General features: G+C 44.2%; 1 protein-coding gene across 1 annotated transcript; it reads left to right on the forward strand.

Moving 5' to 3' along the window:
- The first annotated feature begins 4,488 nt into the window (after positions 1-4,488).
- tomboy20 lies at positions 4,489-5,361 on the forward strand. The gene has a single exon (XM_002138038.4). The coding sequence runs from the start codon at positions 4,617-4,619 to the stop codon at positions 5,133-5,135; it is 519 nt and encodes a 172-aa protein (XP_002138074.1). The 5' UTR covers positions 4,489-4,616; the 3' UTR covers positions 5,136-5,361.
- The last annotated feature ends 8,163 nt before the right edge of the window (positions 5,362-13,524 follow it).

Here is a 13,524-nt window from a genome sequence, read left to right on the forward strand (position 1 = left end):
TGAAGTCGCGAATAAATGGTAGTGAGTTCTCCTTTGATTTTTGGATCCTGAAATCAATTTCAGGTTATCACCCTGACCAGTCAGTGAATGTGACTGACTGGCGAATCCCAGAGAACCTACCACTGGCAGACCCTTATTTCTACAAGCCACAAAGAATAGATATGTTAATTGGAGCAGAATCGTTCTTTGAATTATTAGCTGTTGGTCAAATTAAACAAGGTCCTGACTTTCCAACTCTTCAGAAAACCCTTCTTGGTTGGGTTGTGTCGGGAAAATATGTTTCCAGGAGTTCTGCTCCTCAAATTACAAACAGTTTGAGTTGCAGTGAAGAGTTGCTAGTATCCATCGATAGGACCTTGAAAAAGTTTTGGTCACTGGAAGAAATGCCATCTACCAAGAAAATTGCCACACCTGAGCACAAGCTATGTGAAGAACACTATCGTAAGACGACTCAGGTACTATCATCAGGTCGGTTCGAAGTAAGGCTCCCGTTTAAATCAGATCCAAATTGTTTAGGAAACTCCTTTGAGGTTGCGAAACGGCGGTTTTTGTCGCTTGAAAGACGATTGCATCGTGACCCTGAGTTGAAGAAAATGTACTTGGAATTCATGGAAGAGTACCTCTCCTTAGGTCATATGTCTCCTACTGACAATACGATTCCGTCTACTCCACACTACGTAATCCCTCATCAGTGTGTTCTGAGGCCCCAAAGTACGTCTACCAAGCTCCGAGTCGTGTTCGATGCTTCGTCCAAGACGTCCTCACAGGTGGCCTTAAATGACATTCTGATGGTGGGACCTACCATTCAAGAGGAATTATACTCGACACTGCTCCGTTTCCGTCTGCACAGGTTTGCCCTGACTGCTGATGTTAAAAAGATGTATCGCCAAGTGATGGTGAACGAAGCGGATCGGCAGTTTCAGCTCATAGTGTGGAGAAGAGACCCTTCTGAATCCTTGAGATTATACAAGCTCAACACTGTAACCTATGGGACTGGACCAGCCCCATTCTTAGCTATCCGGTGTTTGAAAAGGTTGAGTGAGTCTGCGAAGCTCTCATTCCCTAGAGCTGCTAACGTTATTGGGTCCGACTTTTACGTCGATGACTTGTTGACTGGTGCTGCATGCGTAGAGGAGCTAAGGGCAATTAAGTCCGAAGTGTCTCAGGTTCTTCAGACCGCAGGGTTTGAGTTGACTAAGTGGTTTTCAAACTCACCCGAGATCACCGCATCTGAGAGCACAGCCAAACCCATAACAATCTCGGATTCAGAGTCGACAAAGGCGTTAGGAATCTCATGGTTACCTACTGACGATGCCTTTAAGTTCAAAATTGACAATTCAGTTATGGGTCTCCGAGCGACAAAACGGAACATACTATCGGTGACATCAAAGTTGTTTGACCCCCTAGGTTTATTAAGTCCTATCGTTATAAAAGGCAAGATCCTATTGCAGGAGCTTTGGCTTAACAAACTAGATTGGGATGAGTCGATCCCGCTGCATTTGGAAACAGCGTGGAATAAGTTGAAAAATACACTATCTCAATTGGAAGACATATCCATATCTCGGTTTGTGTATTCCGATCCGATGTCACCGGTTCAAATACATGCCTTTGCTGACGCCTCCATGAGAGCGTATGGAGCGTGCGTCTATATACGTAGCAGAACTGCAGAAGGTTTAAAAGTATCATTGTTGACTTCGAAATCCAAAGTAGCGCCGCTCAAGACCAAAACGCTCCCAAGGCTTGAGTTATGTGCCGCTCACCTTCTCGCAGATCTCTGTCACAGAATCAAGCCCCTATTAAACGTGCCCATTGAACGAGTCGTTTATTGGTCGGATTCAGAGGTAACTCTCCATTGGATCCGGTCTCATCCATCGTCGCTGTCGACTTTCGTTTCAAATAGAGTGGCTGAGATTCAAGAGTGGTCAGATGATGCTACGTGGCGGCATGTACCCACGAAACAGAACCCAGCAGATATTGTCTCAAGAGGTTGTGACGTCGACGAAATCGTTCAGTCAATTTGGTTCGAAGGACCATCATTTCTGAAAGAGGAAGAAGAAAACTGGCCCAAGAACGCTCATTTCGAACACTCCGATGATCTTCAGCTGGAAAAGAGGAAGACTGCGGTCGGGCTGACCGCGGCTGTGCGAAGTTCGGAGCTGTTAGATGTCATCGAGGGATTCTCGTCACATCTCAAACTGCTTAGAGTGTTCGTGTATGTGTTCCGCTTTATAAGAAAATGTAAAGACCCAAGCCTAAAATTCGAAAAAACTATCTCACCGACCGAATACAATGAAGCCTTTTATAAAATTGTCGAAATCGTCCAGCATCACGAGTATCAAGGAGAAATCGAAAAGGTTAGGAAAGGATCTACAATTGGTCCTAGTCTTCAGCGGTTGAACCCATTCATCCATGAAGACACAGGGACTTGGTGTAACTTTTCGTTGTTGCGAGTGGGGGGGCGACTAGCTAAAGCTCCTATATCATACGATGCCAAGTTTCCTCTGCTTTTGACTAAGCGCTCGCAATTCGTGCGAAGCTATATTCGTCATCTGCACCATTCGAATTTTCATGTCGGCCCACGAGCACTTGTGAGCATCCTTCGACAGAGCGTGTGGATAGTGAACGCTCAGGAAGTCTGCCGTCAGACAGTTCGATCCTGTATGCGCTGTTTTAAATGCAAGCCTCGATTGCTGACGCAACTCATGGGGAATTTACCCGCAGATCGACTCCGTGCTCTCCGCCCATTTTCAATTTGCGGCGTTGATTTTTGTGGACCAGTGCACACGACATTGAAAATTCGCGGAAGGCCCCCATACAAGTCATACATTGCGCTTTTTGTTTGTTTTGCGTCCAAGGCGGTTCACCTAGAAATAGTTTCCGATCTAACCACTGATTGTTTTTTGTTGGCTTTTCAAAGGTTCGTCGGGCGCCGAGGATATCCCCAAGTCGTTCATTGCGACAACGGGACGAACTTCGTCGGAGCGAGCCGCCATCTCAGCGCTCTGCGGATCAGGCTCAAGGAGCAGGGAGACGCAATTCGCGACTTTGCGTCAAAAAACGGATGCGAATTTGCGTTCATACCGCCGCGAGCTCCTCACATGGGAGGGCTATGGGAGGCAGGTGTAAAAACTGCCAAGAGCCTACTCCTACGGGCGGTAGGCAGCGCGCTCCTAACCGCCGAAGAGCTCGCCACAGTCCTCGTCGGCATCGAGGCCATAATGAACTCGAGGCCGCTGGGAGCCATCAGCCAAGATCCAAGCGACGGCGAGGCCCTAACACCCGGGCACCTGCTGACAGGCGGGTCGCTCATCGCCCCCCCAGCACTGCGGACTCCGGACCAGGAGAGTCTCAGTTGCTTGCGGCGATGGCGACTTGTCTCGTCAGTCAGGCAAGCGTTTTGGCAGCGATGGTCCCGCGAATATGTCCTGGGGCTGCAAATTCGGGGCAAATGGCACCAGCAGCAACCGAACCTCGAGGAAGGAGACCTCGTCATCGTGGCCGAGGACAATCTGCCGCCTCAGGAGTGGCTCGTAGGGAGGGTCATAGCCACGCACGCAGGAGAGGACGGCATGGTCAGGGTCGTCGAAATAAGGACTAGCACTGGAGCGGTTTTTCGGCGGCCCATACACAAATTAGCGCCGCTCCCAATGTGTTGAAGCCGATGCAGGCGTTCAACGGGGCCGGTGTTGCGTGACCTTCCATCCATGGCCACAATTATTAGTTATAGATGGAATTATGAATTATGAATTATGAATTATGAAGTCTAGTGTAAGTTAGGCTAGGGCAAAGCGGGAGCGCAATAAAAGCTCGCTCTCTCGCTCTTGGCGAATTCGCCCCGCTTTGCCACCGTAGGATAGCTAGAGTAAGAGATTTGAATTGTGAAGAAAATATAGTTGTTCGCCAACCTTGAAATAGATCGAGCGTATCAAGTTTTTCGCCCCGCCAAATAAATAATTTAAATTACAGCCACCCAAAGTTTTCGGTAACTGATTAGAAAAACTCTTCTAATTTTTCAAATACTATGGCAGCACATATGCTATATATGCTGCAGCAACTAGTAGTCCAATGGGGCAGGAGTGGAAGACAAGGTTAAAGGTCCTTTGCATTACAAAAATGAAGGCCCGCTTCCAACAAAATCCATCCATGTCACGTCCATCTGCTTGTCAGAGCAACAGTTCTTTTTCCCTATTTTCAGTTGTATTTTCTGGTTTTTGTGTGGGCCAAGGACATTTAGAAGGAGTAACAACCCAGGTTAATTGACAGCTGAACATTCGCCACGGACATTCGATTGGACGGCTGTTTTATTAGGGAAACCTGCATTTAATTTGAGGTTTTCGCTCAAGAAAATATATGTTCAACTGACAACCTTTGAGGGGCCAGACATGTCCGAAAAAATGTTAAATGTTTAGCACTTTTTGGGTACCCCAAATAGTAGGCCGTGTGGGCCAAACCCTTGCCAGCCCGTTCGTCTTTTCCACAAAAATATTCAGTATACAAAACATCTTTGTGTAGTACGGAGTTGATCGTCCGACCGAGAGAATCAGAAAAAGTTTTGTTCCTAGTTAGAAAATTTTGATTTGTACAAAATTTTTTCCCGAAACGAAAAATAATTCGAAATGATTCGTGGCGCTTGTAAACTTCTGGCCCTCACCGCCGTCTCGTCTGTCCTGGGGTATTGCGTTTACTTCGACAACAAACGCCGCAGCGATCCCGACTACAAGAAGAAGGTGCGCGCCCGTCGTCTCAAGGCGAAGCTAGCCAAGGATCAGGATCGTCAGCAGGAGGCGGTTGCCCAGGAGGGATCGATGCCCCAGCTGCAGCACACCCAGGCCCAGGCCCTGCGCGGCCTGGTCAAGACCAACACCGAGCAATACTTTCTGGAGCAAGTCCTTCTGGGCGAGAACCGTATAATGAGCGGCGACATTGACGGTGGCATCGTGCACATGATCAACGCCACCAGCGTCTGTACGCGCCAGGAGGCATTCCTGCAGATGTTGCAGGGCACCCTGCCACCTGACATCTTCCAAGTGTTTCTGGTCCGGCTGCAACACGCGGAGCCGACACGCAGCATAACAACAAACGGCATCCTGCCCAACGCGATGTCCCCCAGCAGTGGAGGAATAAACCGCCTCTGAATCGGCATCTGCAACGACCTCTACACACACAAAAACAATGCAACACCAAAGACGAACAAAATTCTGGTTCCTGTTTCCAATTTAACATCGATTTAACTGTGATTTTTTATAAATTAATTTTTTTGGTAACAGACAACAGTCTCTTGGAAGTGAATGTAAATCGAATTAGTAAATGGCATTAAATATATGCGGGAATCTGTAACAACAATTCCTTCCACAGAGCAAATTATTTGCCTTTTATTGGGGGTATTTAAAATTTTTTGTTTTTAATATTTTGACAGGAAAATACAGGCATTTCATAAAGAAAGTATCACATTTGACAAGAAACAGACAGCATTAGCTTTCGTAAACACTCATAAATACTCAGCATTAAGTAAAATCAACTTTATTCACTCACTCAAATCACACAACATCACTGATGTTCGGTATACACGCATGTTCCGCTTTTTACGCACACAAACGAAATCTCGCTGCGTCGAAATGCACTTGAGCAAAATCCTACGAGTTGAGTTTACTCATAATCAATCCGATCATTGTTGAGCCGAAGCCACCGGCGCCTGAATCTCCCGAAAGACGAGCATGAATAAACTCAGCGAGGCCACAAGAGAGGAAGGGCAGAGCTTGAGTGATTTATAATTAGCAGCGATCACATGTGCTCAAGAAAAGAGAGTTTTTTCGGGTGATTATCTTGTTTCATCGTTTTTACAAACACCCAAAGCCCTTCCCTGGTATACATACATATATAAGTCGTATATTTCACTTGGCAATTCGTACTTATTCGCAGCGGTTGAAACGTAATTATCATGTCATTTGTTGTTTAGAGGCCGCTCGAGTCCTCTGTGGATCTCAAGAGCAGAGCGGGCGCGAGAGCGTGAGCTAACAGTCCGCTGTAGCTGAGAGCAGCAACACGCTGTTAACCAATAACAGGCTGTTAACCTGGAATGCTAACAGCGCAGTTGCTCCGTTACAGATGTTCTGTTGCCCTGTTCTCAGGAGGGAAAAGATTTAAAATAAATACATTGCAATTCTCTACAAATCGATAATTGATGGCATGCTGTATTACACTTATCCCCCGCTCAGCAGTTTCAAAGCAAGCTACATGCCAGCTAAAGTGTTTGTCTTTCAATTTTGAAATAACATTCAATGAGGTAATAATTTGGCTAAACAATTAAATGTGGATTCTGCACAGATTTCATCCGGCCTCTCCATGGCATGTCTAACAATCGTATTATAACTCTCTTCAGTTTCTGTCGATGATACAGTAGGGATTGAGAGCACTCTACCCGTCCGCACATTCAAAATGTCTGCCAGCCTATTTCCGGGCCATGCAACAGCCATTCATGGCTGCTCTTGTGTGTCCCGGTTCCCGTTTGAGTGGGTGTTTGTGTAGGACCCATTGTTGGCGATTGGTAAATAAACTGCCCACTGGGGAGGGTCCTCCATGTCCTCCATGTCCTCTGTGGCTGGTGTGCATAATTTCAGTGGAACAGCCACTTCACGTCCCCGTCCACAGATCCTCTCTACAGGGCATTTGTCATCCGGATGCGTTTGATTGATAGCCATGATCGAATGGCTTGACCAACTGGCCATGGCCTCTAACCATCGACCCTCAAGGACCTCAAGGCCTTAAAGCTGTCGTAGTCTGTTGGCCATTAGAGACGCAACATCTTGAATGGGGGCCTTAACCCCAAAGGAACTTTGCTAGAACAAAAAACTTTAAACAAAAGGAAGATTTTGAAGGTCAATATTCGTTTAAATATTCTTCCTTCGGGTTTTTGTAGAAACTTTTTTTTTGCTAAAGAGAAAGTATCTTTTAACGCCCTCCGCCGCACGAATCTAATTAGATAATGTCCTTTATTGTGGCGCTCTCTTGTGCTTTTAAACCGCATACATTGTCCGGCAATTACCAGATAAGACGGCGAGAACAACGGGACTTTGTCTGACACTAATTTCCACGATGAGCAGCAGCCAACCACAGTTTTCCATTAGAAGAAGGAGTAATGGAGTAAACGAGGGTTTTTTCCCATTAGAAAAAGGAGTGCCAGAGGTTTTTCCATCACAAGAAGCAGTGAAAGAAAAGATTTGCTTCAGTGGCGACGCAGACATCTCAAGGACCAGCCACTAATTTAATGAAGGACTCTGACTCGACTAGGCGCTATCCTATGAAAGATTCAAACTTTGGAAAGTAATCAACAGGCTGCAAATAAAACAATGCCATAAGTCCTGCCACAAGGAATCTTTGACAGCACTTTTGTCGCTGGTCTCCGCTCCATTACCGTAAGCATATTAATTAGGCCCACACACATATTGCTAGTATCTAGGACTAACTGGCAAAAGTCATTAGGCAAAACCAGAAATCGAAAAGTCAGAGTTCTCCGACGAGTGCTTGGCTGTGGCTGCCACATCAAACGGACTAATTGCTAGATGCTGTTGTAGTTGGCGACAACAGGAGATTAATGTCGGGCAAGTGTCATCATTGCCAAAGTGTCTGGTCTGCTGAAAGTATAAGAAGTATTTCTTAGGCTACCAGCTTTAAAGAGTGCCCTTAAAGAGTACCCCTCCCAATCCCAAACAATTGATGGGAAAACGTACCCTTTTTTGTTGGAATTTCCACTATACTCGTAGTTTTACTACCTTTTTCTGTATTTTTGTTCCACAAAATATCGCGCATCCTTCACAGAAATTCAATTTAAAAGATGACTCGAACAATATGTGTGTGTGCGATGAGGCAGAGTGCCAGGCCGGCACTTTTTGGCGCCTCCATACCTCATGCTTGAATAAACAACAATTTTTAATAAACCGTAACAGGAGAAAGAGCAACGTGTAGGCCTAGAGAGAGAGAGAAAGGTAATAAAAAGGGAGGTGCAAAAACTTGCACTTACAACATTTTTGCGAAACCCCCTTCCCCCCCATAAATTGTTTGGCTACGCACGTAACTTACACAAACAAACACTCACACACACACACACACAGCCATATACTCCACATACTCATACACGGAGACGACTTTCATTTCCTGACAGCGGAAGTGGTTGCGCCTCGGTGTGTGTCGGGTGTCAAGTTTTATATTATCTCTTTTGCATTTTTTCTGTTGTTTATTTTTGCCACAATTTCTTCACCCAGCTGTGCCCCCCTTCCTGGGAGGGCAGAACTATACGTGAAATGCATATCGCATGCGAGAGAGATACCAGCCCTAGGGCTGGTAGACCACTTTGTTTGCCACAAGCAGAGTTTTTGGTAATAAACTGTGATTTTCCATAGCCTCCTTTTTTGAGGACATTGCGTGGGATTTCTTAAGTGAAAACAGGATGCAAAGCAATATGTTGCATGTAAAAGCCGCTTATGCAACAAAAGGTGGGTGGATTTATATGGAAATAAGAACGAAAACCTTGAGAGATTTTCTGGGATAAAACTGCCAACATTTAAGGCAAATTCTTTACCCGAAATCCAAAAGTTTTCCCTCTTAAAAGAGATATATTTTCACAAGAAATTGCATATATTGATGGGAGGTTTTTCTTCTTCCGTTTATTGCAATCCTACGACTGCAGAAGATGAATTTTTCTCATGAATATGAATTTTCCAACGCACACTTGTCCACCAAATATACATATACTTATGCCCGGGGGCTAATATTGTATGAATATTCAACAATTTATTGTTTATCAATGGCTTTTGGTTTGGAATTTCCGACAAAAACAGCAGAAGCAATTTATGGGATTTCCCCTGCCAAAAAGCTCTTTAAGTGTCTCCAAAAGATTAAATCATAATGGTTGAGGGTTTAGTCGCAGTTCTTGACTATATAATTTCATAGCAGTCAGCTTTGACATTTGAATTTCTTCAGTGGAATCCAAAAATCACAAACATCCCAGCCTTCACTTCGTTCTTAAGTGGAATTACAGAGGAAACATACATAAGTTTCTTTGATTCTAAGAATTTTTTGCCCTAAGCCAAGGCTAATACTATCTCCCCCTTCCCCTTCCCCTTCCTCTGCTCCTTCTCCTGCTCCTGCAGTTTGTTGGGGGCAAAGTCTGGAAAGTTTGTTGCGAGGAAATAGGAAATGCGCTTCTCTGGGTTTACTTCCCTTCATTTTGTAAGTTTTACAAGTATGTTTGTAGTGGGCCCCCACCCCCATTCCTGCCTGACCTTCTGCCACAGTCTTCCTGCTCTCCAGGGTTGACATTGCATTCTGTTTGCACAACCGCCAAGGAACCACTTTCGATGCCGGTCCTGCCTCTCTATGGGGCATGCTGGGAATGCCATGAAAGGATTTGCGTCACGAAAATTCCCAGTTGTCCACCGCCCCCTTTCAACAGTTCTTGCCCCCGGTTTTTTTGCAACAGCTGGCAAAGCAATTTGTATTTGGTGCTCAGAGGAAACTTCGATTTGGACAGCGTCAAAGAGCCGAAAGGGAGAAACTCCACAAATGGACACTGCCCTGCCCCAAGGCCTAATTGTGGTTTGGGGGCCAGTCAAAATATCTCCTCGGATGCGTGTGTGTGTGTGTGCCAGTTTCAAATTTGTTTGCGATGCACCGGAGGCCGGGTCCAGGGCCTCCTGCCAACGTGCCGCCAAGATTAATGTGCCAACACCCTGCCGTGTCCTGCAAAACGCCTGCGTCTGCCGCTGACAATGTCCCTAACTCCTGAGCCCCCTGGTCGTTGTTCTTCGGCATGTTTTCTATGGCTAACAGAGGGTGGAGTCCTTCCCTGGAGGCTGAGCAATGACAAAAAGGACATTCAACTGGCACAGCCACGGGTGGCATTCTCTGCGGGAAAAACTTGCGCCTAAAACTTTTTAGTGTCTCCATGAAAGAGAGGTAATCGGGGTGTTGGGGTTTTTTTTGGCTGAAACCACCTTAAAAGGATTTTATGGGCCTGAAATTGCCCCAATAGAAGGTGTAAAAGGCGGCAGATTTCGTGGATTTTTTGTTGCGAAATTACGGGTATTATTCCAACGAAAATATCCCTTAAATATTCTCAAATTTTCTGCTCATTCCTAATCTTTTGGCATCGCTTCTGTTCCATTAAACATTTCGTAATGTCATTAATTTGCCACATTTTTAAAGTAAAATCCCAGTCAAAAAGTCGCCGCCTATCATCATGCACGACCACACACACACACAAAAAGTCCTCCCTGGGCGGGGGCAAAGTTTAATCAAAATAATAAACCCAGTTTGTTTTCTAATTTGCCAGGCAGACAAAAAAGTTTCAAGGACAATGGTATCCTGCCTGTGCCAGTCCTCCTGTGCTCTGGTCTCCTTGTTGTGTGTCTCTAAGTCCATTATCTGCGTCTTTGCCAACATCCAAAGCATCCAAAAGCCATTGCAAAGGAGGAGACACCTACATGGCCAAGGTATATTCAAATGAAGGTGTGGCGATTGTGTGTGGGATTTTTTACTGATTAAAATATGATTGAGAAAGACGTATATTCTCTGTGTTTTCGGTTCATGTTTTACGTTCATCTTTCAGTGAAGTCCTTGACCCTTTCAATTTCCCGCCTCTTAATTGATAGCTCAGCGCAGCTTCTGTCAAAAGCCATCTATCAGGCGATTCTTGTCAATATTTCAAGAACCTGCGTCATTTTGTTTGTTTTTTACAGCCTTTGAGAGCAGGCTTCCTCGAAATTTGAAGACACAATGGAAAGCATTATTAGACAATATATTTTTGAGGACAAAATTAACCACTGAAACTAGGGCGTAGCTGGATATATACTATGGGAATGCTGCTCCATCAAGTTGAATGGTAAAAAAGATTTGCTGAATTTGAAATTTAGAAAAATTCACGATCTGTTGTGATTGGTCTTGCCTCACCTTCTCGTTAACATACCCTCCCCAAGACACCTACTAGTAGACATGTAAGTCGGCGCCGCGCCCACTGTTCCAGTTCATTTGAAAGGAAAAGGAATTTCATAGGAAATGAAAATGAAAACAGAGTCGAGGCGCCTATATTAGATTTCTGCGAAAATGAGGAAATGGCATGAAAGGCGGGGGGTGGTGTTGGCAAATTTAAAATGCAAATGAATAAACAGCTGGGCAATAAATTCGAATACATGTTCGAGTAGTATCTGTATTCATAATAAACAAGATAACAATAACAATAATGTTAGATGATAGGCGCAGTCAACAGACACGACAGATGATATCCCTTGGAAGGACTAGCCAACCATAAATATTTATGAGAAGCCAATAACCCAAGGACACATATAAAATAAAGGGCGTAAACAAATAATTTGGCATTTTTCCTAGGCCGGGCGCCAATAAGTCCGGTGATAAGTCCATTAAAATTGTATTTGATTTGAGTTTTGCAAATCTGGTTGTGTTGTTTTATTATTGGTTTGGCTATTAAACGGGCATTACAATGGGCCATCATGTGCTACCCCCGTTCCAGCCCCAGCTGCGAAAATGTTGTGTGTTGTGGTCATTGGGCTTTCGGTTTTGGACTCTCGGTTGGTTGCACATTCAAACATTTATCAGCACGCTGCAGTCGCTGGCCCTATATGCATTATTAATGGGTTTTCGGCCCTGTTAGCCCTGTAATACAAGGCTAATCCATTGGATTGGGAAAGGACTCGAGTAATTTGGCTAAAAACATGTCGGTTATTTATTCAAAAATGTTCATTAGCTGCGATATACGTAACATGAAACATTCATTAGCAAATGGTGTTGGCTTTAATGATGAATGACATTGATTGAGTTCTGTGCGTGATGCAATATTTGCCTTCCCGTGTTTGTTTGTTAATTAAAGGATTAACACGGAACACAGCCCCATTGGCAGTCTGCTTTAATCTTTCATAAGAGTTTCATAAGCAGTTTCCAGTTTAACCAGAGATGGGGTGTACTTGCATGGTTATGTTCATTGCAACCATTGTGGTGGAGGAGCAAGAGGAGGAGCAGGAGGAGGAGATCAACGTAAGCCATAGCCCCATAGACAAAGAATTTTCTCTCTACATCCAGGGTTACTGCTTCGCCCATTCTCACTTATAACACCTCTTGAGGGTATATTCTGCCTAGGAGCACTGAGGGTTTTCCATTTTATATTCACAAGAAATTCTGAAAATTATAAGTGTTGGCTGCTTCTTTCATTGCTGTTCTTTCTCTCAAAAAGTCTTAAAATTCTTTACATATTTTTGCACCTCTTGACTTTCTCCTATCACCCCTGAACATGCCAAAGTGTTGGGTATCCCTTAGTCGTTTCCTTCACGTTTGTTGTGCATTTTTAGCCATTGGAGCCAAGCTTTAAACTGTTTTAATTAAGCGCCAACATAACACTGCAGCACTTTTCACAGCCCCTGCAGATGGCATTCATATTTATTATTTACATGCATGCCAGAATGTCCAAGCCAGGGAACCGGTCCTGTTGCTGTTGCTTCCCCCGTGACTGTGGACATTCTCCGTGAATATTATTTAAATATTGCATATGGCGTAGGGGAGGGGGGGACGGTCAACACAAACTAAAGCCACGACTGGGGGGACGGGCAAATTAATAAATACCCCAAATGTTAAAGGAACGAGTGAGAGAGAAGTGCCACAAGGAGAATCACGCAGCAGTCCACGTGGCGTATACGTTATGTTTCCTGCCAAATAAATCTCCGACGGCAGACTTGCGGTTGATTTTATTTCGTTTTATTTTGTTTTTTTATTTCGTTACGAAAGCCTCTCCCCTCGGGCTTTGGCCAAATTTATGAGCCGCGTATAATGTTGATTTAATATTTATACCAACAATTGCCAAAGAACGTCAAGTCAAGTTTTTAATGCCTCTTGGACAACATTTGTGCGTTTGTTGATTTGATATGTATATTTGCCAAATTAAGTTTACTTATTTAGTGAATACTTCCACTGGCCGCTCCTTCTGGTATTTGGTCTGGAAGAACTCAAGTTTTTATTCTCTTTCCATTCAGTCGCTTTTATGGGGCAAGTACTTCTGATCATAAAGTTGCCAAAATAATTGAAACGACATGGCTTAAGTGGGTGTGGAAGTTTCCCGTCGTCCTTCTATTGTTGTTTTCCTGTCATTCTGCCTGAAAGATTCCAAGTTCTTTATGATATGTTCCCCACAATACGTTGGGGGGATAAGCTGTACAGAGTGCACTTTGAGTTTAGGAAAAGTTTTCAGAGAAATATTGCTATAAATTGAGCGGCAGATAAAACTCTTTTGTCCAGTTAAACCTTTGACAATTGCATTTATGGTAGAAATTCGATTAAATGGTTGTGCCATATCGAAGATAGTTTATTTTTCTCTATTTATTTAGTTTGATATGCGTTTTGTGAGTCAATTTGTGAAATAAAGCTGAATGGAAAGTTGCCATGGCTTTTGACAGCTTTTGGTTGCCATCGGCACTGAGAAAAAATAGGTGGAAATATTATAAAGGTATTTTAAAACTCCCAAAAATA

This window comes from Drosophila pseudoobscura, chromosome 2 (genome assembly GCF_009870125.1).
Source record: "Drosophila pseudoobscura strain MV-25-SWS-2005 chromosome 2, UCI_Dpse_MV25, whole genome shotgun sequence".
NCBI lineage: Eukaryota > Metazoa > Arthropoda > Insecta > Diptera > Drosophilidae > Drosophila > Drosophila pseudoobscura.